This window comes from Fukomys damarensis, unplaced genomic scaffold, assembly GCF_012274545.1.
Source record: "Fukomys damarensis isolate Sample0158 unplaced genomic scaffold, DMR_v1.0_HiC HiC_scaffold_7, whole genome shotgun sequence".
Lineage (NCBI taxonomy): Eukaryota > Metazoa > Chordata > Mammalia > Rodentia > Bathyergidae > Fukomys > Fukomys damarensis.
The window spans coordinates 43262954-43286980 of NW_022900919.1; the positions used below are offsets into that span (position 1 = coordinate 43262954).

General features: G+C 44.3%; 1 protein-coding gene across 1 annotated transcript in view; it reads right to left on the reverse strand.

Annotated features, from left to right (window-relative positions):
• Positions 1-547: 547 nt before the first annotated feature.
• Tgm3 (transglutaminase 3) overlaps positions 548-24027 on the reverse strand; it is a 94855-nt gene continuing 71375 nt past the window's right edge. Inside the window, exons 9-16 of the mRNA XM_019205540.2 lie at positions 23526-23703; positions 23283-23418; positions 14322-14425; positions 12480-12725; positions 8641-8949; positions 5547-5704; positions 1537-1670; positions 548-1115 (exon numbers count right to left, since the gene is read on the reverse strand). Of these exons, the coding sequence (XP_019061085.2) occupies positions 968-1115; positions 1537-1670; positions 5547-5704; positions 8641-8949; positions 12480-12725; positions 14322-14425; positions 23283-23418; positions 23526-23703 (1413 nt within the window). The 3' untranslated portion in view covers positions 548-967. The remainder of the gene's footprint in view (positions 1116-1536; positions 1671-5546; positions 5705-8640; positions 8950-12479; positions 12726-14321; positions 14426-23282; positions 23419-23525; positions 23704-24027) is intronic.

Consider the following 24027-nt stretch of genomic DNA (forward strand, 5'->3'; position numbering starts at 1 on the left):
CCCCAAATTTTAACCTTGCTGTTTGGACTTTCAGCCTCCAAAACTGTGAATTACATAACCCTTTTTTCTTTGGACATTACCCAACCTCAAATATATTGTTATAGCCATGGAAATTGGACTAATAAAGCTTGAGAAAGCCCAGTGTGAGCAGAGATTGGGCTACCTCCAGCAGTCTGCCCTGCCAAAGAGTTTCAGTAAAGACTTGGAGTCAAATATACTCTTTCGTATGTTTGAAAGGTCCTAAAAGGTTTTCCCAACACACAGAGCTTGAGCTTAGTGTGATGAGTCTTCCCCATACAGCCTTGTTTATTTTAAGACATCACATTGGTAAATTTTCTATAAATTGGCTTGTAAGGTGTCCTTATTTTCCTACTTGGTAGCACATAGAACATTGTCCACTCTCTCTGGGCACTGGAACACAAAGCCTCCTATGTCATCCCTTCTCCAGGAGGATGACCCTGACTCTTCTCTTCCACCACCTTAAGTAAAACAGTAGTCTGGCAGGATAGTGCTATGTGATCACACTTATTTAACATTTATTTGAGTGGAAGAATATGAATACCATGACAGATGATTAACCATTCCTTGCCCTTCACAGTGACCCGAGGGAGGAGCAGGAAAGTCCCAAGTGTAGGCTGAGAACTAGCAAATAGTCTAGACCAGCTTCTCCTCCATATCCATTTGGAAAGTCCTTGGGTCAGATGCTGTTCCATCCTGAGGCTTTGATGGGTTCAAGGGATGAGTCACAGGGCTCACCAAGCAGGTAGCCTCAGGGGGGCAGTGGCCAGGGAACATGTAAAAGTGATCAAGTTTCAGGCTTCAGACTGGGAGTGAGAAGAGGTGGGGGTGGGTGGTGGAGGTCCATGTCTGGCAGCCTTCAGGACACCGTGGGCAGGAGTCTTACTGCGCTGGCAAGCTCTTCCTGCTCTGTGGTACCCAAGTTTGTATGGGGGGTCACTGGGGCTCTTCACTCGACCACATCGATAGATAGCATAGCCTTGATTGCTGGGAACTTGTTGCAGGAGAAATCAGCAAGCAGCTGCTTGGTGCCACTCCGGGTGGGCAAGATCTCAAAACGGACCCGGGACCGCTCCTTGGGGCGCAGGGCTGGCACCCTGAGGAAGAAGAGCATGAATCAATGTTGTGAGATACACAGAGCTCGGGCTGAGTTGCTGTCTATGGCCCCACTCGCACTCTGGTGAGGGTAGGCAAGATCACCACCTCTTCGTCTCCCTGTGTCACTTAGTCCCTCCAGGCCTGTGACCCTTCAGCAAGCAGGGCATTTCTTATGGCCTCTCAAACGTGCTACACCTTGAGGGGTCAGCTCTTAGTTCGGAGGTCAGGATCTCCCATGAGTTCAGGTTTAGTGAACCCCCAAACTAAGTGCAAATGCATATTCTTGAGTTCCAAGACTTCCAAAAGAGTGAAGACCCAAAGACCAGTGGAAACTCTGTCTGCCCTGCCCAGTGGCTCCAGGCAGGCCCTCCTGTCTTCTTCCGGCCATTCCCACATTGGCTACCCAGGCTAGGGACTTACTCAATCTTGAGGTTGCCCCGCAGCAGGCCGCTGCCCTCCACCATCAGCACACAGTCCTTCACAGGCTCATCCAGTGGGTTGGAGAAGAGCATCTGCACATTGACAGGCTTCCGCACTCGGGCATGGTCCAGCACCTGCAGAGGAGAGGGCTTGTCAAGTTAGGGTGCTGGCTGCTGGCCCTGCCTGCCACAGATGTGTGCTAGGCAGGATGATGTGGTGATGGAGAAGATGTCACTGAGGACTAAGAAAGGGAGGATCATCCATGTAGCTCTCCTAAGTGCCAGGTAGCCTCCCAACATCCACACAGGGTGTTCTAAGACATTACCACTGTCCCCATGCTATGTTTGGGAGGCCTAGGCTCAGAAATGGGGCATGTTGATGGTGCAATGATCTCCCTTCTGTGCTCACAAGCCCAAGGTGAAGTTCATCCAGGGAAGGGCACCTTGCAGATGCTGATGGTGCAATGATCTCCCTTCTGTGCTCACAAGCCCAAGGTGAAGTTCATCCAGGGAAGGGCAGCCCATGTTTCCTAGGACAGCATGGTGCACCACTGGCTGTCAGAGGGTTAGAGGGTTTTTCATGCTGAATTAAATTGCATTAATTTCCTTGAGTCCTCTGCTCATTCATCCTGCTTTTTCTCTTAAACACTGAACCTCCCTTAAATCCCTGGTACCCAAACAAACAAACAAAAACTGAACCTCCCCTCCCAAGACACCCCATAGGTACTGAAGGTAGTGACCACTGACCTAACTCACAGCCCCTTCCATTTTTTGTCACAGGTGTTGTGTCTCCCCACCTCCATGCAGGCCTCTTCTCTGATGATACCTCAGTCTATTGATTTCCTGCTAAGCTTCTAAACCATAGAAGTTTTCTTGTGTGTCATATTCTGGTCTGAGGGGTTCCAATACTGACCATTCAGGGGTCAGAGAAGGTTAAGTCAGGGTTTAGGGTCAGAGAACAAAGCTGGATAATTTATTTACCCCAGAATACAAGAGCTGTTATGCTTCTGCAGAAACCCTCTATGACTCTGGGCAGAAGTAAGTCATAAAGATGGATAATTATGTCTCCCTTCCTCCAAGAGACTAGATGAGATCACAGATAGGGAAGAAAGAGTTTTGAGGAAACAGAAATAGAAATTATATGCTGATGTCTTTTCTTCTATTTTTGTAGACCACTGTGTGTGTGTGTGCGTATGTGCGTGTGCTGGTTTTGTTAGTTTGGTTTTTGTTTTTCTTGTCATTGGTCCTCACAGTAACTGTTTTACAGTGACAAAGCTAAAGTTCAGATTGATTCAGTAACTTGGGAAATTCACACACCAGGAAATAGCAGGACCCAACTGGTTCCAAAGCCTTTACTCTTTTAAAAGGCCCTGAAATACCTATCAACAATTTGTGAATAAATGAAGCATTTTTAGAGACCATGACATGTACTATAATCTGTCTCATGGACCTCACTTAAATGCATAATATAATTTGTAGAGTAAATAACATGCTATTGGGACATAATAAAGCTGCATAAATGGTGTCATATTTTTTGTGTTTGCATTTGAGACTTTTATGTATTTGTTTCTCTTCTTTATTGCTGATTATTGCCTTCTTCTATTGGCCTGAATCCATAAATGTACCCAAAGGAGAGGATGAGGATCACAGGTCATGGATTTGAAGGACATTACCTTTTGGAATAATGTTCAAATTTTACCTCTGACTCCATGGTCTAAGGTCCATAATGCTAACACCAATCAGTGCTAGATGAGACAATAGGATTTTACCCCAATTTTTTATTTTCTATTCATACATATCACCTTCATGAGTTAAAAAAAAAAAACCCATGCTCTGCTCTGAGTGAGCCATGCACTGATTCATTCAATCAAGACAAGAATGTCTCAGTTCTTCAGAGGCTTAAGTAGAATAGAGAATGTGCCTGAAAGAAGGGAGACCAGGTGCATTTTATAAAGATTAATCAAGAAATTTCACAATAGCCATTTCTAGTCTATGCATGTTCTGATTTTTTTCTAAAGGTATTATAGTAACTTTAGAGATAAAGTGGGATTGATAGGGAAACTTGAAAGATGCAGGGCAAAGGGCTGAATGAAAGATATTGGGATAAAGAGGTTTGAGGTCATTACATAAACAAATATAACAAGAAAATTAACTTCATTTAAATACTGATCACTTTTAAGGCAAATATTTTCATAACTGAACTAGCCAATACCTAGTGTCGTCTCCTAGCGTCAGGTGTTGGAATGGACACTCAACTGTCCACTGTATCCTCAGAAGTGGGGAGTGTTCTTGGGAATGCCTTGTGAAGTGGGATATGGTGTACCATGAAGGGACATGGAAGCAATGACAATGTCAGCTGTCCTGTGGGAGAGCCAGTAGCTCTGTTCCAGTCATGAGCCATGAAGTGCACTGTGGTTGCCTACTAGGTTACAGTGCAGGGGAGACAGTGATGATCCCACAACGTGGGCAGCAGTTGCCCTGCTGTTGTCTGTAGCCAAGTAGGAACCAAATCATTGCGCATAGTAAGGTGAGATCTCAGCTGGGAAAAAGCCATGAAGAAAGAGGACAGAAGGTTCTCAGGGTATGTAATGGCATCAGGCCTGATTTGAGGGGTCAGGAAATGTGATAACTCTGCAAGCGGAGCACCTCATTCTGTGACAGAGTTGGAGCAGCTGAGACTAAGTTCAAGAGCTTGGTCAGTGTCAGTCCTGATAAATACTGGGGCACATACACCTTATGTCCATATGGCCCATTTGGCTGCACTGCCCAAGGTCAGAGTGACTGTCTCTCTCTGCTGTGCCTACGTTGTCTCTCCAGCCCCTGGGTCACTAGCCCCTGAGAGAGAGCCATTCCTATCCTGAAACACAGACTGGACTAACTAGCATGGTGAAAAGGCTCTTCACAGACCAGCTGTAGGAGAGAACAGGACACCACATCAGAGTGGGTACCCTAGGTCCCCCTAACCTCTAAACCAGGAACACTGGCAGTCAGTGTGTAGCAGTTACCCTGCTCCTCTAGCAATAGTGTGCTTGGGAAGACAGAAGTAGATTAGTCAGGAACAGCCAGTGGAGGCAGGTGGTAGACATGGGAGTTAGGGAAGTCCTGGGCCATGGGCCTTTCGGGAAGGGAAGATAACATTTTTCTCTGCCCACCATATGTCTGCCATTTCTGCCCTTGTCCAGTCCTTCCACCCTCATGTATATGCTGCCTGGGCCTGGGCTGGTGTGTAGGGCTCAGGGGCTAGAGGGTGAAGTAGGGCTTGGGGTCACATGAGTGTCCCTGCTGGTGTTGAGGAAGGGACAGAGCGTCTTCTGGGGCCTGCTGCCGACTCACAAACCCCTGCGTGCTTGGGTGGCAGTCTGGGAGGGGAGTCCTTAGACTCAACCACTTGGATGATGTTGTTGCTGGTGACTGGGTGACTTAGAAAGGGCACAACTGGGATCCTGGGGCCTGAGGTCCAGCCCTAGCTCTGGCAGTAGCAGGCTGTTCCCATCTCTCTGAGTTTGGTTTACTCAGCTGTGAAAGGTCTGGGATTAGGCTCCTAGGAGGCCATGATTCTGTGTTCCTGGGTTCCAGAGAGTTGGGGAGGTGCAGGTGAGTGGTGCCAACTGCTGATATGTTCCATGTTCCATGAATGGTGGCTGTGGCCCCATGAGCTCACCACAGACCTCAACCTGTGCCAGCAGCACAGAACACAGCACCTGCTCAGCAGCTGAGCAAGTGGGCCAGAGAGAGTCCTTCCTTCCAGCCTGGCTCCATTGATATCCCCAGTGAGTCTAGAATGTGAGCCAAAGAAGCTGCCAGGCAAATGTGCCCATTTATCTCTCCAGACAGGGAGCAAGAGGTCTGGCCTGAGCAGATCTATTTGATTGATTCTCGGCCCAATCTGAGTCCTCGGCTCTCCCAGCAGGAAAAGGTTTCCTCTGTGATCTAGCAGGGCTGTAGGTCACAGAGGCCAGTGAGTTCCTAAAGACTGAACGAGCTAGGGGAGGCACCCTTGGCACCCCTTACCTCCAGGGTCAAGGTGGGATTGTCCAGGATGATGTCCCGCTCTACCACCACCTCGGCCTCATCAGACACCTTGCATATGGCTGTGGTCCGGATCATGTTGTCTGCCTTCAGGTACTTATCATACTGGGCATACGTGATTTTCACGGGATGTTGTACTTCTGTAAGGAGAAGCCAGGGGATGGATGGAGAGTGAGGAAATACTCCTCTTCAGAGCTGATGTCAAGCCAGGATGAGTCGGAAGGAGCACTTGCAGCCTGGGGGTTTGACTAACCCCTCTTTGGGCCAGGTCCTGTTGTGAGTGGGCTCCAGGGCAGGGACTGAAGGAGAGACCAGGACTCAAATTGGCTGGGGAGGCTCCTCAAAGTATACGTTTCCAGGGGCTGTGGTAAGGGGCTTCTCCTAGTTCAGGGAAAATTGCCCAATGGCATTAACAATAATGATGACAACACAGTAATAACTAGGAAGGGAAGGCATGCTATTGGCTAAATAAATGTTTAGAATCTTCCCAGTCATCAAATACCCTGGGGTTCTATTGCAACAGCATCTTCAGGTACCTTCCCATCTCAGGGCCCTGCTGCTTCCAAATCACCTACACACCAGTAAACAAAGCTTTTTAAGATAACGCATTTTTCTAAATTATGTCTTTCCTATTCCGAGTCATGACAAAACTTTCCATGGCTCCTCACTACCTCAGGGATAAAGTGCAGGCCCTAACCTGGCCCCACATCATCTGTACCTTATTCACCTGTCCCTTAAAGAGCCTGTCACACTGCTCATTGTGCCCTCTGCCCTTTGGCTGGCAGTTTCCCTCACATGACACTGCGTCCCTCAGCTTCTCTCCCTGTGCCTGGCTCCTCTCCTGGCAATGTAGCCTCTCATCTTCTGACAAGCACAGCATAGGACCCGTTCTTCCTCTGCTGGTCCTGGGCTCTGCTCTGCCTCAGGTGTTTGTGCTGGGTGGCTGGAGGTTGATCCCGGGAGGAGGAAGCTGTCTCTGCTTATGCCACCAGAGGGATTTGCTGTGCTTGTTTCTAATGTAGAAAAGACAGACCCTTGCCTTAGCTGGTCCAGCCCTCCCAGTAGCTAGACCCTTTCAGCTCAGCCCTGAGGCCCAGAAAGGGAAGGAGACATATCCAAGGTCACCCAGCAGAGTACACAATAGCGTTAGGACCCAAGGACCACTTACTTGCCTCCTCTCCTGCTTTCCATTTCACTCTGTTATTTCTTGCAAAAGAATTAAAATTTTTTTTCCTTCACATGGATCATTTTTGGCCTGCAGAAATAAGCTCTTGCTTGATTAAAGGAGGAACAGTGGCTATATTCAGTTGTAGAGCATTTGCTTTCTCTGTGCAAGGCCCTGGGTTCAATCCCCTGCACTGGGGAATAAAAGCTCTTCTTTTGAGCTTCAAAAGTAAACTGTAGCCAGATAGTTGCTTCTTAGTATAAAGAAAAGACAATAGGAGTCGCCAGAGATTCCTGCAGTGGTCCCGACCTCCTGTGAGCTAGTACAATGTCCATGAGATAGGAAAGTGAGAATTCAAAGAAACACAGAGAGGGGCCAGGGATTTAGCTCAGTGGCACCTGCTGCCCCACAAGTGCAAGGTCCTGAGTTTGATCCCTGGTATCAAAACAACCACAAACAAATAAACAAACAACCACAGAAACAGAGACTTGAGAGAAACTTAGTCTGATACGAGCTGCTCTGGGCAGCAAAGACCAAGAATTCGCAGGATGTCTCGTGTTTATTCATAACAAGTGTGGAAAACTGGAGGGGAAACTGGACAGGTCTTGGGACACCTGCTGATAACAAGTCTCAGGCAAGCAGGACTGTAAGAAGAGGGGAAACTGGACAGGTCTTGGGACACCTGCTGATAACAAGTCTCAGGCAAGCAGGACTGTAAAATGAGGGCACAAGCATATCTTTTCTGAAGAGAACAAATGGTTAATTCAGAGAGGAAGAATTTAGCTGGAGTCAGTTTAACTTGACTAGGAGTGAACTCAGCCAAGCTCTGCTACTTCCAATGTAACACAGCAGAATTAAGGAGGGACAAGAAGCTTGGGCCACGATAGCCTGCTAATACTGGGCAGAGGTGTCTGCTACATCTTATATTGAGATTTCTACCAAAATTCTGCCAGAAGGCAGACTGCTAGGGGATGTTGCCTACTGACAGTGCAACACATCTCAATTTCTCTGGCAGACAGAATTTTTTCAAGATGGACTGTAAAGTGAATCAGTTTCTATTTGTTCCTTTTTGTAAAGCAAATAGTCACTCCACCCTTATTAATCTGCTTTTAAATCCAAACTTTTCATAGCAGCCTGAAATGTGGGCACACCTGCATTCTAATCCCACAGCATCCATCTTCTCCTGTTCCACCTCCTTCCCTTCCCTTCTTTGCTACTCTGAGGCAAGGAGTTGCCATTCCTCCCAAGTGCTTAGAGCTTTAAGAAAATCCATCTCTGTTGTCAAGAAGCAAAAAATTCCACTCATATCCTGGTAGCTGTGGGGAAACACTGGGCCTGCAATCATGACCCCGTTGGATATTACAGCCCACCCAGGGCCAAACCCAAGGTAGTCTGTTGTGGGGTGAAGGGAGGTAGGAGTGGGGTGGTATGTGGGAGGTGTGGTGGCAACACAAACAGCAAACACAGGGTGGGTGCTGGTTTAGCATCAGGAAACTAAGACCTGGGCACTGCCGATTACTAGCTACGACAATTAATCTCTGAAGCAAGTTACAAATCGCCCTAAGCCCCATTTCTGTCTGTATAATATGGATCTTAAAATCCACCCCTTTTTAGAAAGTCAGGTGAGGTAGTTTGTAAGGACTGCGGGGTGGTACATAGCTGCAAGGGTTATCATGCCATGACGAAACCTCCTTCCTTTCTTTTCTAGGGTGTAATGGATTTCAGTTGGAGCCACCAAGACTCTATTTATAAAGACAGTAACTTCTGGAATGTAAAACCCAAGGCTTCACCACTGACGCTGTCACTTCGCTGGCCTTAGTCAGTGGGTGTCCTGGAATCTGCCAGGAACCCTCCAGTCCTGACTATGAACTACCTCCCACAATGAGACTCACCAATTATAGCACAAGTTACCTTCTTCAGGGTCCAGGGATACTGTGGCAGAGTCCTTCCACACCTCATGTACAAGTGTGCCATTGTAGATGATGGTCCAGGCTGTCATGTTCACTGTCACCGTCTTCCTGTCACTGGTCAAGTTTCTGAGCAGCAAGGCCAGGTTGACTTCTTGGCCCACTGCCAATATACCATTCACCTTGAACCTCCCGGTGATGCTGGGTGTCCTTTCCTCTCCTGGCAAATCCTCTGCAGATGTTGCCCCAAAGGACGCGTTTGGTTTAAGTTTGCTCAAGGCCTTTTGTTGCACTTGTCTTTCCTCTTTGGAATCTGTGTGTTGGGAAAAGGAAGAAGAATCTCAGGGATGTGGCAGCAATTTGGGCAAAGGACAGTGCCCTGCTAGCAAGGGTGACCTGGGTCTAACTGGTTCTGTGGCTGAGCCACCAAGCTGCTCCGGGCAAGTGACTGATTCATTGTTTTGTAATTTTAATTTTTTGATGATAGGTCTATTGTGAGACTGAAGGAACAAAAGATCATTTAAAAACAAATAACAAAAACTGAGCTGCTAAATTTTAAAATGAATTCATAAGCAAAAACAAGGTCTGATTTAAAACGGATTTTGTTTAAAAAATTTCAAAACACATCCCCAACCCGGGTCAGGGATTTAGCTCAATGGTTCCACCTGCCTTGCAAGTGCAAGGACCCAAGTTTGATCCCCGGTACCAAAAACAAACAAACAAACACCACATCCCCACTTCCCCCTGCCTTTGTCTAGCGGTATTATGAGAGCCAGGGACCAAGGTCTCCACAGCTGGAATGGCTCCAAATTGTGACTAGTTTGAATTGTTAAGAGATTTTAGGTTTCAAAAATGCAAGGACTGAATTAATGTGTGGGTTTTTGGACTCGGACTCAAGTTACAGGTGCTGAGAAGATGAGGTGTGCGAAGCCCACGAAGAGCCCAGGTAACCCTGAAAAGGCCTGTGCGACATTAACTGCTGAATAACTGACTGCAAGTCTGTTCCCGGCCAACTAAGCAGTTCACACAAAGCTCCTGGCCTTGATCTGTAGACAGATCTGCATGACAGTGAAGGTGCTTGGGCCAAAGGTTCAAAAACCTTGGAGGAAGGATCATATTTACACCCACAGGCCTTAGGGCTGGTCCCTTGGCTTTCCCAGAGAATTTGTGAATTTTCCAAGGTACCAGACCACTTAGGATAAGTACTTTACAATTCAGCAAGCCCTTCCCCAAGTTATGTCTAACACCTGGTTGAGACTTCAGGAGCCAAGCCCATCAGGTTCAAGAAGAAGCAGCTGGCCCAGAGCCACTCTGGGGATTAGATGCAAGGAGGGTGGAGGGTCAGTCCCCAGGTGTTTATAGCCCTAGAGCAAGGTTCCTCCCCATGCCCTACTACAAGGAGGCAGCCAGGTTACCCGAGCCGAGAGCTCCTGGTGGGCTGGGTTCCTCTGGGTGCCCCTCCATTCTCTGGTTGAGGTGTAAGTCCACGCCAGGACGGATGGTTGTGCAGGGATCTGAGGCTCCAGTGCTCAGGACCTCGATGTAGTGTTTGCCGGATGAGGCTCAGAGCCTCATGCCTATATAGGTCACCTGCTGTGCTTACTCAAGACTAAACTTCCTGTTTCTGTTTTCAACCATGATATTGCTTGCATAAATGCTTAGCAACCCATTTTATGAGCTTTTCCTCCCTGGGGCCTTCTGAGACAAGATGGTACAATTAAGTGAGAAGAGCTAGGCACCATCAGCAGGGTGATCTGTCCAGCCATCATGCAGGGGCTGAAGCATTGCCAGGAGTCCTGCAGGAACCACGCCCACCCCACCCTTCTCTGTCACTCAGGAGGCGTGGCTGGGATGGCCAGAGCCCCTAGAAGCAGAGTCAATATGTGAGAAAGAAAGGGAAACTCACAGGCTCATATTTCCAGGTAGACAGGGCCTACAAAATAGTCACCTTGGGAAGGCATTAATCCAGGCATGCTGTAGATATTCAAATGGATAATGATCATTCTGCTATTTATTAAGTCCTAGCTATGTTCCAGGCATTTCACCAGCACTTTGTGTATATTTGTGCATTGAAATCCAGCTGAAAACAGGCATTGCTAGTCAGGTCTCACAGGTAAGGAAACAAGGGGCTGCACAGTTCTAAGTGGTAACACTGGTATTCACCTTCTGCCCCAGGTAATTTGTTCCTTGCACCTTACACTTATAGTTGAACATACTTGTCCTATGCCTGCCTCCCCCACAGGCCCATTTGCAGTGCTCTCTGGGGCATCCCCAGGACCCAGACTGGAGAAGACACTTGGGTGAAGCTTGTGAAAGTTGTGAGGGCTAACATGGAGTTAGTTGGGGCAGACTTAATAAAAATAAATAAATAAAACTGGGAGGTTAGAACGAAGGGTTCATATGCATGATTGCTTAATAGTAAGTACTCCAAAGGACTCTATCAGAACCTCAAACTTGCATGAAGATTAGCACAACCTTACACAAAAAGTACTTCTGCAAGGACATCTGCCTAGAAACGGGTTGTTGGACCTTGGACTGATGTTACTCTGGCTATTAATCACTGTGGCCAAAGATTATTGTCTCAAAATATCCGATGCAATCCTTCTCATTTTTCTCTTTGGAACTGTCTCCTTGCTTCAATCTCTGAATATGCCTATAGTTTAGTAGTGTATGAGCATTTCTATTGCAATGTTCTGCTGCTTTCAAATAGTTATGTTTTTGGAGACTCTCATTCTTCTTCTTATTATTATTTTAAGGTTGACAGGCCCAATCAATACTTGTTTATTGATCAGGACAAGGCCCATCTGACTTCGACCCTGGAAGCAGCCTGCAGAGACAGAAGGGGGTCAAACTGAGGTTGCCAATTTCATTATCTAATAGTTGTATCTCAAAAGGTCCGGAAATACCAGTACCCAGTGGAACTGTCTTTTTGGCTTTGGAGTTAAACCCCATCTCCTGTACTCAGCTTTCTACTTTTGAAAGCTCTGGACAACACCAATAGCCAGAAGTTGCTCGAAGATCTAGAGCTTGTTTTATGGGGTAATGTATTTTTCTTAACTCCTTGGAACTGACTATGAGGAGAAAATAAATCAATGATTTTTCAAGAAGTTTAGAAACAGTAAACTGTTGACCACATTAAAGAGTGACTAAATTTCTTTGGGCTGTTTCTAAAAATGAACTTCATCTTCAAATTAAAGACTTTTGTCAGCATTGAGGACCACTGTGTAGCTGGTTCCAAAAACCACTTCTGAGTAAAAATGGTATAGTTAGAGTGAAAACAGCTTCATAGCTCCTGGCCTTTCAACGTGACCCTGGGGGACCAGTGCTGGTGGGACTTGGGAATTTGCCTTCACAGCTCACCTGGCTTCTGGGGAGCTCCAGAATGTACATGGCACAAGCCCACATCTCTGGATCTCTTCATCCATTTCTTTGTTCAAATGGCATTTTCTGCCTCTGTTTCTTGGAGGCTAGAAAAGTGGATTGATGGAGAAATATCTCCCAAAGCCCTTGGAACCTCCCATGGGGGCCATAGCTCTCTGTATGATGTCCAGTCATGCTGCTGTCACCCCTTTCTGCAACTGAGATGAGCTGGGCTGACAGCTTTCTGTCCTCTGCTGTGCACTGCTGCTGGCATGGCAGTTGCCCCTGATCTTTCTGTACTCGCTGTAAACAGAGAGAGCAGTTGGGTGTTTGATGCCAGGGAACCATCCTCCCATTTGGGCAGAACTAGCTGAGAACCTGAAGATCTGATAGGGTAGAGATGAGGCCTTTTCTTTCCACCCTCAAATATGCCCACCCACCACTGAGCACCATGGGGTACCACCCTGCCAGCACCCCTCCTACCTTCTGGGTGTTTGTACTTGTCCGTGACATCCATGCGAGAGTAGCTGCCCACTGCCTTGGTGCTGATGTACCTGCCAACCGACCGAGTGTCTATAGAGTTCTGCTTCTGGCTGCCGTTGGAGGCGTTATAGATCCAGGTAATGCGATCAGCATTGACCTCCGCATAGATGAAGGGCATGTCGAAGTTCTGGTCCACATCCCCCTCTCGGATTGCGGTGACTGAAGCGGGGCCGCACTGGAATACCCCTGGGGGCAGGTGTAGAGGTTTGAGGCATGTATGCCAAGACTAGGCCTATGCACAAAAGCCCGCTCACGGCCTGCTCTTCCAAGGACGACCCACCTGGCTGTCTCAGTCCCTGTCTCCTTCCTGGCCAGGCTGTCTCCTCTGACATTCAGCAGATACCCTCCCAGTGCTATCTTTCTGCAGTGACAGCCAGGTACAGCTCCATTTCTACCTAGAACTAGCTCCATTCTGCCTCCCCAGGCTGCCTAATCTGAGCTAACACACCGCTGCCAGTCTGTTTCCTAAAGAGCAAAGTCTTGCTGTCTCTATTCAGAATAGCTTCCTTTTTTCTACCTCTGCAAGTCATTGTACTCTAGAAAGTCATCGAATAGCCAACCCACAGGATCTCTTGCTTCTCTGAGCACACAAAGCCTGACCTTCACCTCACTCCTACAACACTCAGCATTGGTAGCTTAGATAGAAAATAGATAGATATTTAGATATAGAGAAATAGAGATAGAGTTTCACTCAAGAAGTGTCTAGCTGAAAGAAAGCAAGGTGTAGCAGAATAGAAAGATTATTCTATTGTTTACAAAACACATTCTTTGTTTAAATACCCACACAATTTGTTACATGCTTGAAACAGTGACTTATTGTTTTTGTTTTTTGTTTTTTGGCTGTTATCCTTAGAAAGAAATACATTTGCTGTCCTGGCACATGGGTAATATGAAACAAAAAATTCACAGGACAATACTTAGTTTTATTAGGTCCAATGCACCAAAATAATTTATTGTTTTTCTTTCCATTCCATTTCATTTTCATTTCTTACAGTGATGGTCACAACCCATTAACTTGATTGTATAACCACTAATGGGTTGCAAAAGAAAGTTTAAAGAATAGTGGGCTAGAAAGCATTTGAAGGTGACTCCCAGCCCCAAATCCGGTAATGCGTCTTGCTTCTGGTAGAGGGGCTAAAGGTTATGTGGTGAGGTGAGACTTAAGTTCCATTGTTAAGTCCTTTTAAAACTATATGCACATATTTATAAATCTCTCTCTCTCTCTCTCTGTGCGTGCTTGTGTGTGTGTGTGTGTGTGTGTGTGTGTGTGTGTGTGTGTGTATGTCGGTATGAGTTTGGAAAAAACAACTCAAAATGAAGATGACAGACCAGATATGATCGAGGATGCAGAGGAGAGGAAAAGCTCCTGGAGAGCCTGAGATTCCATCCTACTAAGAGAGCGGAGACAGGCAAGGTGACCTGCCTGAAGGAAGCTTGGCTTAGCAGAGGACACTCAGGAAGGGAGAAGCCACTGTGGGCCGTAATTCTGGGCCTATGCAGAGCTGCCACTATGGACTCAAGCCCATGGGCCAAGGGGAGCCGTGAGGTAGAAATGGTGCAGGGGATCCCTGCCCTGCACTGTGTGAATAGCAGCTGGAGCCAAATCAAACCAGTGCAGGCATGGGAATCTACTTTTCAAACAATTCTGGTTTTAACCTCATAGGATATCGCAGAGATGGGTGGGGAGGGCCTGGGTTATCTCCCGTGCCTCTAGCCTACTGTAAAGAACACAGATGCTCGTGACTTGGGGCCAAGCTAGAGCCACGCCCGGCACAGGCTTACCTTGGCTCCTCTCCTGGGGGGTAGCATCCAACACCTGCCAGCCACTGTATGAGGGGCCCAGGTCAGTCCGCACAAACCAGCCTTCATTCCAGACATGAAAATTCCTGCAGACAGAACCAGAGACTGCAGAGCTTTCCCAAGGTCACACAGCAAGGGAGAGGCTGACTGGAGACTATAGCATCTTGATGCTTGTGGGATGAGTTAACGCTGCGCCTGGCTATCGTGTTAAGTGCTGGAGAGCACTGTCTCAAGACTGTGAAATGGTGAAATCAGGCCCATTTCATCAAGTGGGAAAATGAGGCGCAGAGATGCTACGCAGCCAACAGTGGCAAAGTCTGGACCCAGATATGCCTAACTCCACAGCCAAAGCTTTACCTACCATCTACTCTCTTTCTGAGAAGCAAAACAATTCAGTTATCCAGCAGGTGAGCCCAGCCAGCTTTTGCACTGCACTGTCTCCCTGGGGACATGTCTGTACTGGAGGGGGCTAACGATGGGTGGGGTTGCAGGAGGAGTGACAGGTCTAAGAGCCACATAACCTCTTGGCTGGGGTCTGAATGGATGCCTAACAGACTCCTTCACATATAGCAGTAAACTCTGGAAAAAAAATAGAAAAGAGAACTAGGTGAGAGTAAATAATTCGGGGAGATTTTGGAGGCGAGTCAAAACTTGGAGGAAGCATCCAGCAGGGAGTGAGTTGCAGTTTTTGTGGCTTTGCACCATGGATAGGCCACAGTCAGAGGACGGCTACATCTTTCTGACCTGAGTCCCAAAAAAGAGCCTGAGATAACTAAGGATGTTGAAGAGTTGAGGGGAATGTTCTGGAAAGAGTCAGGGAAGAGGAACCCAAAATATTTCTATTAATTGTGCCCATGCCTCTGGCTGACCTCTGAGCCATGCATGTAATGAGGTAGACTACAAGTAGGCCAGCTGGATATGAAAGACCTGAACTGAAGTTGGAGCTACTGTAGTTTGTAGTGTGAATTTATCCAAGAGCAACCGTTAAAACAAAACAACAGAATACTGACACATCCATTGTCAGTACAATCACTCCGCCCACAAAGAACCAGAAAAATGTAACCCATCCTCAAGAGGAAGGACAATCAACAGAGATGAACCTTAAAACAATTCAGATGTTGGAATTATTGGGCAAGAACTTTAAAGTAGTGACTATAAGTATACTGTGTGAAGTAAAGGAAATAGGTTCAAAATGAATGAAAAGAGAACTCTTGGCAAAGGAATAAAAAATATATTAAAAAAATAGATACAAATTTTTAACTGGTAATGAATATACCTCAAGACCATAATATTAAGTGAAATAAATCAGACACAAAAGCTTAAATATTGTATGGCTTCTCTTAAGTGAAAAACCCAAAGTATAAATAAAGTGCAAAATAAAAGACAGATAATAGGAAACAGGGAAATAGACCTTATGCAGAAGGGAAAGGGACCATGATAAGGAAAGAGTGGGGAGGGAGAGAAGGGGATGGAAATAGAATTAAGATGTGTAATATACACATACCAACTCCCCATAAGGAGTACAATTATTATGTACTGCAAACATGTACTAATCAAAAAATGTTAAATAATCAAAATAGCATTAAAACTAATACAAAAGAAAAATTTAACTGAAAAAAACCACCCAAAATTAAATAATTCAGTGGATGGACTTATTAGCAGAGATGACAGAGGAAAGAATGAATAACTTTGAAGATAGATTAGTAGAAATAATTACTCAGTCTGAAGAGGAGCAAGACAAAAGATTGGAAAAAAATGCTATTGAGAAAATAGGGGCAACATATATGCTAGACAGATTTATTACATTAATATGATAAAGTTCTTACAAATTATTGTTTTAAAAAATAGGAAAAAGAAAAACATGCTAATAAAAGGCGATGAGCAGGAGATTTTAACTAGAAATCACTGGCCATAACAAAATGGTTTTAACCTCACTACTAGTCAAAGAAAATTAAAATGACAAAGAGATACCATTACAACTGCACATAGATTATATCTCTTAGACTGACTGAGATTAAAGTGCAGGATGATATCTATCTCCTTCCAGGTGGGAAAACATGTGCTGTCACATACCACAGGTAGGAGTTTAAAATGGTATGACCTCTGTGCAGGCAATCTGGCAATGAGTACCGTATAAAAATCCTTTAAAGATCTGCCTACTCACCCAGCTAGTATTTCCACTCTAAGGAATTTCTATAGAAAAGCTCCCATGAGTGCACACAGGGATACAAGTAAGTATGTTCACTGCAGCATTGTTGGACATAGCAAAAATGTTGGAAGAAAACCTCACCAATGAAGGAACCAGACAAATCATGGCACAGTCATACAGTAGCCATTCAACCATCAAGAAGAACAGAGCAATCTAGTATTTACATGGACAGAAGTCTAAACTACATATCATTATGTAAGAAAATCAAATTCAAAACTAGTGTGTCTATATACACATACATATCTACATGATGAATCCTTTTGAATTAAAAAATATATATTTACACATGAAATTGGAAAAATTAGTCTCTGGTAATTCTGTTGTCATCTATCCATGATTTGGTGTATATAATATGTATATGGTACCTATGAAATAAGTTTTATGCTTTTTAATTTTTATTGTTTTCCTTTTTATGAGTTATTCACAGTTCTATAATTAAAACAAATGAATATTTAAAATTATGTATATTATATAATTGATGATAGCTAACATAGTAAATGTTACAGAAAATAGTATCTAATTGCCTTAGAATTACTCTATAAGTAGAGTAGGATTTGTCCCTGTAAACATTGTATGTTAAGTATTACTATTTTGGTGCTGGGATAGAAAGTAGGGCCTCGTGCATGCTAAGTACACAATCTACCACTGAGCTACTTACTCCCTTAGCTTCTGTATCAGCTCATTTAATCCTTGTAATACCTTGTAAGTTGAAAATAATTATTATCTACATTTGCTGATTCTGTAAACTGTGGAACAGAGAAGTCACATAATTTTGAAGTGAATTGGAATTTGGGGAAAAGGGAGAGAAAAGGGAAATAAATATGAAAAATAGTAGGGAAAGAGATGTCCTATGTTGTATTTTAAATAATCCTATTTTTGAAGATTAATGACTTTGAGGAAAGGCTTGTAATATTTGGTTAAGAGCACATAATTACAACAGTGAAGTGATTAGTTTCCAGGTATGGGAAAGAGTAAAAAAAAGTTTCTTGAAAAAAAAAAAGTTTCTGTCTTGTACTCAAACATTGCAAAATGTATAATTCCAATTATACATGTATAATTAATTCAAATGTTAAAATTTTGTGAACAATAATACGATCGTGATTTTTCCTATATACATCTCGAAATTTCCTGGAGTTGTGAAAAATATCATCATACAAATTATCTCCAGGAAGACCCACAACTTGTCCTTTTGAATGGGGCTTTAAGAATGTTAGAATTCACCAAGGGGAAGGCAGAGGAAGTATGAGCAGATGGTCCCAGGTGGGTCAGAGGGCCTAAAGGGGGATGGAAGGGTGTTAGGAATGCAGAGTCTCACAGTCACTTTATTTCTGACAGAGAAGCCTAGGGAAAGGGCAGGTTGATTAAAAGGAAAAATGTGCAAAGTAGAGCTAATATATTTTAATACTCATTTGCAAGGTGGGAATTTAGAACAGAACAAATAGCAAATTCATCTTGGTTCCTCCCTTACACAGAAGACTGCCCCTTTAGTCATGCATGTTGGGGATGTATGTGCTTTCAAAAGCTCTTGGCACCATCGTGGAAACTCTGGTTTGGGTTTCTCCTGTGCCATACTCTCTCCTCTATCAGGTCAGGCTCTGTTCCTGCCTCCAGGGATTCCTGAACAGAAGCTCAGGAAAAGCACAGGCTGACAGCATCATAATGACTTGAAGCATTTATTATTATCATTTACCCCCAGCCATGTTAATTCTAACATAACCTTGGAAGTCTCTAGCCCACTTCATGTCTGGGTGGCTGGGGGTGTGTGTGGGCCGACATTTAGAGGCAGCGCTTGGTGTGGAGAGGTTGCCTTAGGAGCCAGGGCCTTGTCCCAGGTGTGGGTGCCTGTAGCTGCCCAGTTCCACCTCCTGGCAGGGCTTAACAATTTTCTTCTGCCTCCTACCTTGGAGCTCTGCAAAGTCTACAAGTACAGTCAGGTTTGTGTTTGTAGAAATTAGGAGCTAGAGTCAGCTGAATTATGAAAATAAGCCAGAAACATCAAGATATCCTCGGCCAAAGTTCCACATCATTTGGTTGCTGCCTCAGTAATGAAGCAGGCTCCAGAGACCTCCTTCATGGTGACCTAGCAGGGAACACCACCGAAGAAGCATCCAAAGTGTTCCTGCAAAGGGTCCTCCTGCCTCTGAGAAAGGGAAAACTCTGGAGCCTTTGCCTTTTAAGCCAAAACATTGGCATGAGCCGAATGACTTAGAAAAAAATGTATCCTATTGGATGTTCTAGATGGGGTTAAAAGAAATACCTGGAAAGAATCATAGAGGATTCCTGATCTAGCCCTTCATTTCAGAGGTAGGAGATGCAAGTGAGGAAAAGAGGTGAGGAAATATAATGTGCTGGGCATGGTGGCACATGAGAGTAATCGCAGTACTCAGGAGGCTGAAGCGGGGGCATCACTGTGAGTTTAAGGCCAGCCTGGACTACATAGTGAGACCCTGTCTCAAAAAAAAAAAAAATGATGGGACCATAGGGACTATGCTTTGTATGTCTTGATGCCGGGGGGCTCTGATTTTGAGTTCAGTGGTTCCTGCTGGCTTGAGCCCCCTGTGGCACATGCATGATGTCCCATTGGGTGGCTTGTACCACTTCGCAGAGGGTCTTTGATTATAGTAATGCAAAGAAAGGCATTGATTTAGCAGACCAGATAGCTTCATAATACAGTTACTTAAGGAAAACATTAAAATGCTATTTAAAAAATTGTAATACAGGGCCAGAGATTTAGCTCAGTGGTGCCACCACCTGCCTTGCAAGTGCAAGGTCCTGAGTTCAATCCCCAGTACCAAAAAAAAAAAACCCCACCAAAAAACCCCCAAACCCATAATACAGCTGATTTGTGTGGGACAGCAGTTGTAAATGGATATTATCTGCACTAGCAATGGGATATTATAAAATTTTCTTGTTAACATTTAGGGAATTAATTTTTGATAAATGATCCATGAATATAAATAATTTTTTCACATTTAATAAAATAGATAAACTTGTTGATTATTGTAATAATTTTTGATTGATATGATAATACCAATGATAATTATACCAATGATGAGTGGTATAATTAGTATTTATATTTGGTCAGCAATTATTCAAATTCAAGCAACTAACTAGATATGGTCCATTTATGTGCTTTTTATTAATAAAAAGGCTGACAAAGATGACCAGATCTGTTTGTACCATCAGTGGTTCAAACCGGTGGGAACGTGTTCAACATATCATACACTTACATAGAGTGCCTAAATATCTCTAACTGCTTACTCTTAGAGAAGTAGAAGTTGCCCCTCAGTATCCATGGAAGACTGGGTCCATGACACCCTATGAGACCAAAATCCATGATGCTCAAGTCCCTTATATAAATCGGGAGAGTATTTGCATATACTCAGCAAACATCCTCTATACTTTCAATCAGCTTTAGTTTACCTGATAAAAAGTAAACATTACATTAGTAGTTGTTGTATTGTATTTTAGGGAATAATTACAAGACAAAAGAAGTTTGTATGTCTCAGTACATGCTCAATATGTAGCAGAGATACTTTCAATCAGCTTTAGTTTACCTGATAAGAAGTAAACATTACATTAGTAGTTGTTGTATTATTTAGGGAATAATTACAAGACAAAAGAAGTTTGTATGTCTCAGTACATGCTCAATATGTAGCAGACCTAGCTACATTTTGATCTGCATTTGGTTGAATCTGTGGATGTGGAGCTCAGAGATTAGAAGGGCTGACTGCACTTCTCTACTGGCCTTTGTTTTCTCATCTATAACATGAATAGTTCCCTCTCTAAGGTCTCTTTCAGTCCTAACGCCCTTTGGCTTGGTAGAGTCCTGTTTAAGTCCCACCCCTTGCTTGGTCACTAATTCATGATGTGATGTTGCACCAATCATTTTTCCTTGTGGAGCCCTTGAGACATGTTTAGCCTTACAAAGAAGTGGCATGTGATGTTTAAGGGGGATGAAAGAACCAGTTCCTACACTAGAGTAGGATGGACAGTACCGACCTAAGCAGAACTCCTGGTGGTGTTCAGTCAAACTCCTCTGGAAATTTTCAAGGAATCTTTGGAAAATCTCAAAGTTAGAGAGAGCATTCAGGAATAGTAACAACATTCTGTGGCATCTTTCTGACAAATCTGCCTGAATTCATATCTCCTCTCTACCTTCTAGTTATGTGTTGTTGGGTAAATTATTCAATCTTTATGCCTCAGTTCCCTCAACTATAAGACAAGGATGATAATAACACGACCAACCTCAAGTGTGAAGAGCAAATGTAAGCACTTGGACTAGTATCTGGCACACATCAGTGGCTCAGCAAATTATGAGTTGCTGCTGTTAGTATTACTAAGCATATTCAGATGATCAACCTCACTGATATTCATTATATTAGTAGACACAATTCTAATGCCTCCAATATTTATAACACACAAAGATTAAGACCAAAGGTTGTCTGTCCAAACCCAGGTTGTCTTTATAATAATAGGTCAGTAAACTACTCCAGGCAGTAATCTATCTTCAGCATTTAATGTAGAAGGGGAAACATGGCTCCCCTGAGATGGGTAGCAGGGTGGGTTGAAACTACAGACAAGGAAATTAGTCAAGTTGCTAAGAGACTTAAGTAATCATCAAGTGCTGGGTCAACTCCCTTATGTTTCACTGATGGGGAAACTTGGGGGCATAAGGGTGAAGTGGCTTGCACAAGTCCCATAGCAACTTGGTGGTAGCAGGGCTGGAACTAGGGCTCAGGACTCCTTGTCCCAATACCATCCAGGACTGGTTCTCCACTCACTGCTGGTAGGGAGTGGAAGAGGTGTGACCATTAGCTCAGTTGTTTTCTGAGACGAGGTCAGCAAAAGGGGTGAACAAGTAAGGGGTGATGGGACCCTTAGGAACAAGCAGAGCCCTTGCCACCCTTTCTTGAGGCCAATAGAAATGACAGTGGAGACACAGACATCTGCATGGGCCTCTGCTTGTCCTAAAAGTGATTATATTTGGAATGAAGTATTAAACTGATGTGAAATGGTAATGTGAGTCAGTAGCCAAGATACCTGGGTTCCAATTCCAAGTTGAGCTTAAAAGCACCACCTCCCCGTTCCACAGAAGGCTCCCTTAGAATTCCCTCTCTGGTTCCCACAGTACTTATCGTCTGAATCACCACTAGTACATCGCACACCGTTATGTGTTGCTACATAATCTCTACTACAGGTTTCCCACCCCTGCCTCCTAAAGGCCCTTTAAGTACTTTGAGTAGAGGGATGGAGTCTTAAGCTTTCTGGTCTCCCCACAGTTCCAGGGTATGGGATCATTATAGAAGGGTTATACCAAAGGGAGTCCTCTCACAAAAGATTAGGCATCTTGTTTGACTAGTCATCTCCTTTTGTATAGGAAGCTAAGGCTAGGTATGGCACTGTCCCAGAAATCACAACTGGTTTAATGGAATTTCAGACACAATAGTATGAAAAATAAGTCAAGAAGAAAAGACACTTGTTTATGAGAAGGTGGAAAACAAAAACCTGTCACAAGTGATATCGTTGGAGAGAAAATGGTGTATGTACTGATCAAGAAAGAAAATCCTAAAATAAGCTTTTTCTCCCTCCTCAGGAAACCCTGGAATCTATGTAACCATAGATGAATTGCAGGAGTTTCACCTGCGGGGTGGGAGGGCACTTATATTAGTACACCTTTAGGGAATGAGGTAGTTGTTTGTGTTAACAGCTTTTCCCATTATTTTGTAGTTTTCATTTTGCTTTGCTCCACTAATTACAGTAAGCATATTTGAGAAAAGTTGGACCTTCTTATCATGTGGATAATAAATCATAAAGGATATTTTATATAGAGCATATCAAAGTTGAACATCTGGAAATACGATGCCTTCAGCTATACAGTTATCTAACTACGTACATGCCCATGAGCAGTTGTGTGTGTATGTACCCTTTAAAATGGATTAAAACAATAGATCATTGAAATGTGCATGGCGCTTTATGAAGAGAGACACATAGGTATCTATGTGTGCACATAGATATAGATCATTATTTTCAATTGCCTTCTGGTAATAAGTTGGCATATGGTATATATCCTTGAATAGAACAATGGAGTTATATATTTCCATAAGTTTTATATAAGCTATTTCTATTTGGCTTCTATTATAAATTGCATACCTGTGTGTATAGATAGCATGTGCACATGAGATACTCATGGTTAGAAACATATATGCCTAAATATATACAAAATTTTTTATTTTCATCTAGAATCCAGGATAACCCTATAATTTCTCATCCTGTCAACTGCAGTATGTAATAAGTACATGTACATTAAGAGAAAATGTTGCTTTTCTAACTCTCTTTAAGAAAACCTTTAAGTCATGTGGACTAAAATAAGGTTATATTCATTACTGGAGAATCAATAGCTTCAATCTTTATCTTTTAAAGCAGTATCAGGTCTAATGGACCCTACAAACTCCATGTGATTTCAGGGAGGCCATGATTACATCTTTCACCGGAATCAGACTCTTCATATGTGGACAGCAAGACAGAATCGACCTCAGATGCTGAAGAGGACACAGAGGAGGTGCTCTGGGGCCCTGGGGCTGTGAAATCAGCTTTGGCAGCATTCCCATCCTAAACCATGGCCTGGCGCATTACTTCCCTCCGACACACGGAGCTGGCTGTCAGGGGAAGGGGAGCACAAGGAGCTGCTCAGACATGGTGCTCAGGGTGGTGAGAAAGGGCCAGGTACTCACCACACACTATCACTGCCCTTGTCCAGTGGGTTTCCCATGGGGTCGTAGTACACATCCACACTGAGGTTTCGGTCTGTGTCATGAGCGGAGTTGAAGTTGGTGATAACCCGGGAGGGAATCCCCAAGCAGCGCAGCACTGCAAGTCAAGGTCAGTGTGAGAACTCAGGCTGTGGTGGAGGTGGCACCGTGGTATACCCCGTCGCTGTCCACTGACCCAGCCAAGGTACATCACACCCAAGGTACCTGTGTTGAGTGTTCCAGCAAAGACCCAGCACTGGCCAAATCGGACTGGCCTGAAGCCAGATTTCTTCCACTCCTTCAGGATCTCCACACTGCCGTTCCAGTTCCTTGGGTCCAGGCCACCTGTGTAACTGCCACTCCAGTTCCCAGCGATCACACCATTGTCGTCATTGCTATTGATCTGGGCAGAAATCCGCCCCCCAATAAATTAACACCACACTTTTCCATCAGGGTGGACAGAGGAGGAAGGAAGGCTTTTCTCTGTCCTTCTAAGTGACTTGGGGAGGATAAGTATAATAAAAGTTCCTTAGGGGGTACTGAGTGGTTTATGAGTTTAGAGTGCTTTGCCTAACAAGCTGGATTTGATTACTTTTGATCCATTTATCAATCCTGTGCTATAGGCTGACATGGAAAACAGAGATAGCACAGTGTGTCAGGGGCAAGGCAGGGTCAGAAATCCATATGGCAGAAGACAGAAGACTCCTTTTTTTTTTTTTTTTTTTTT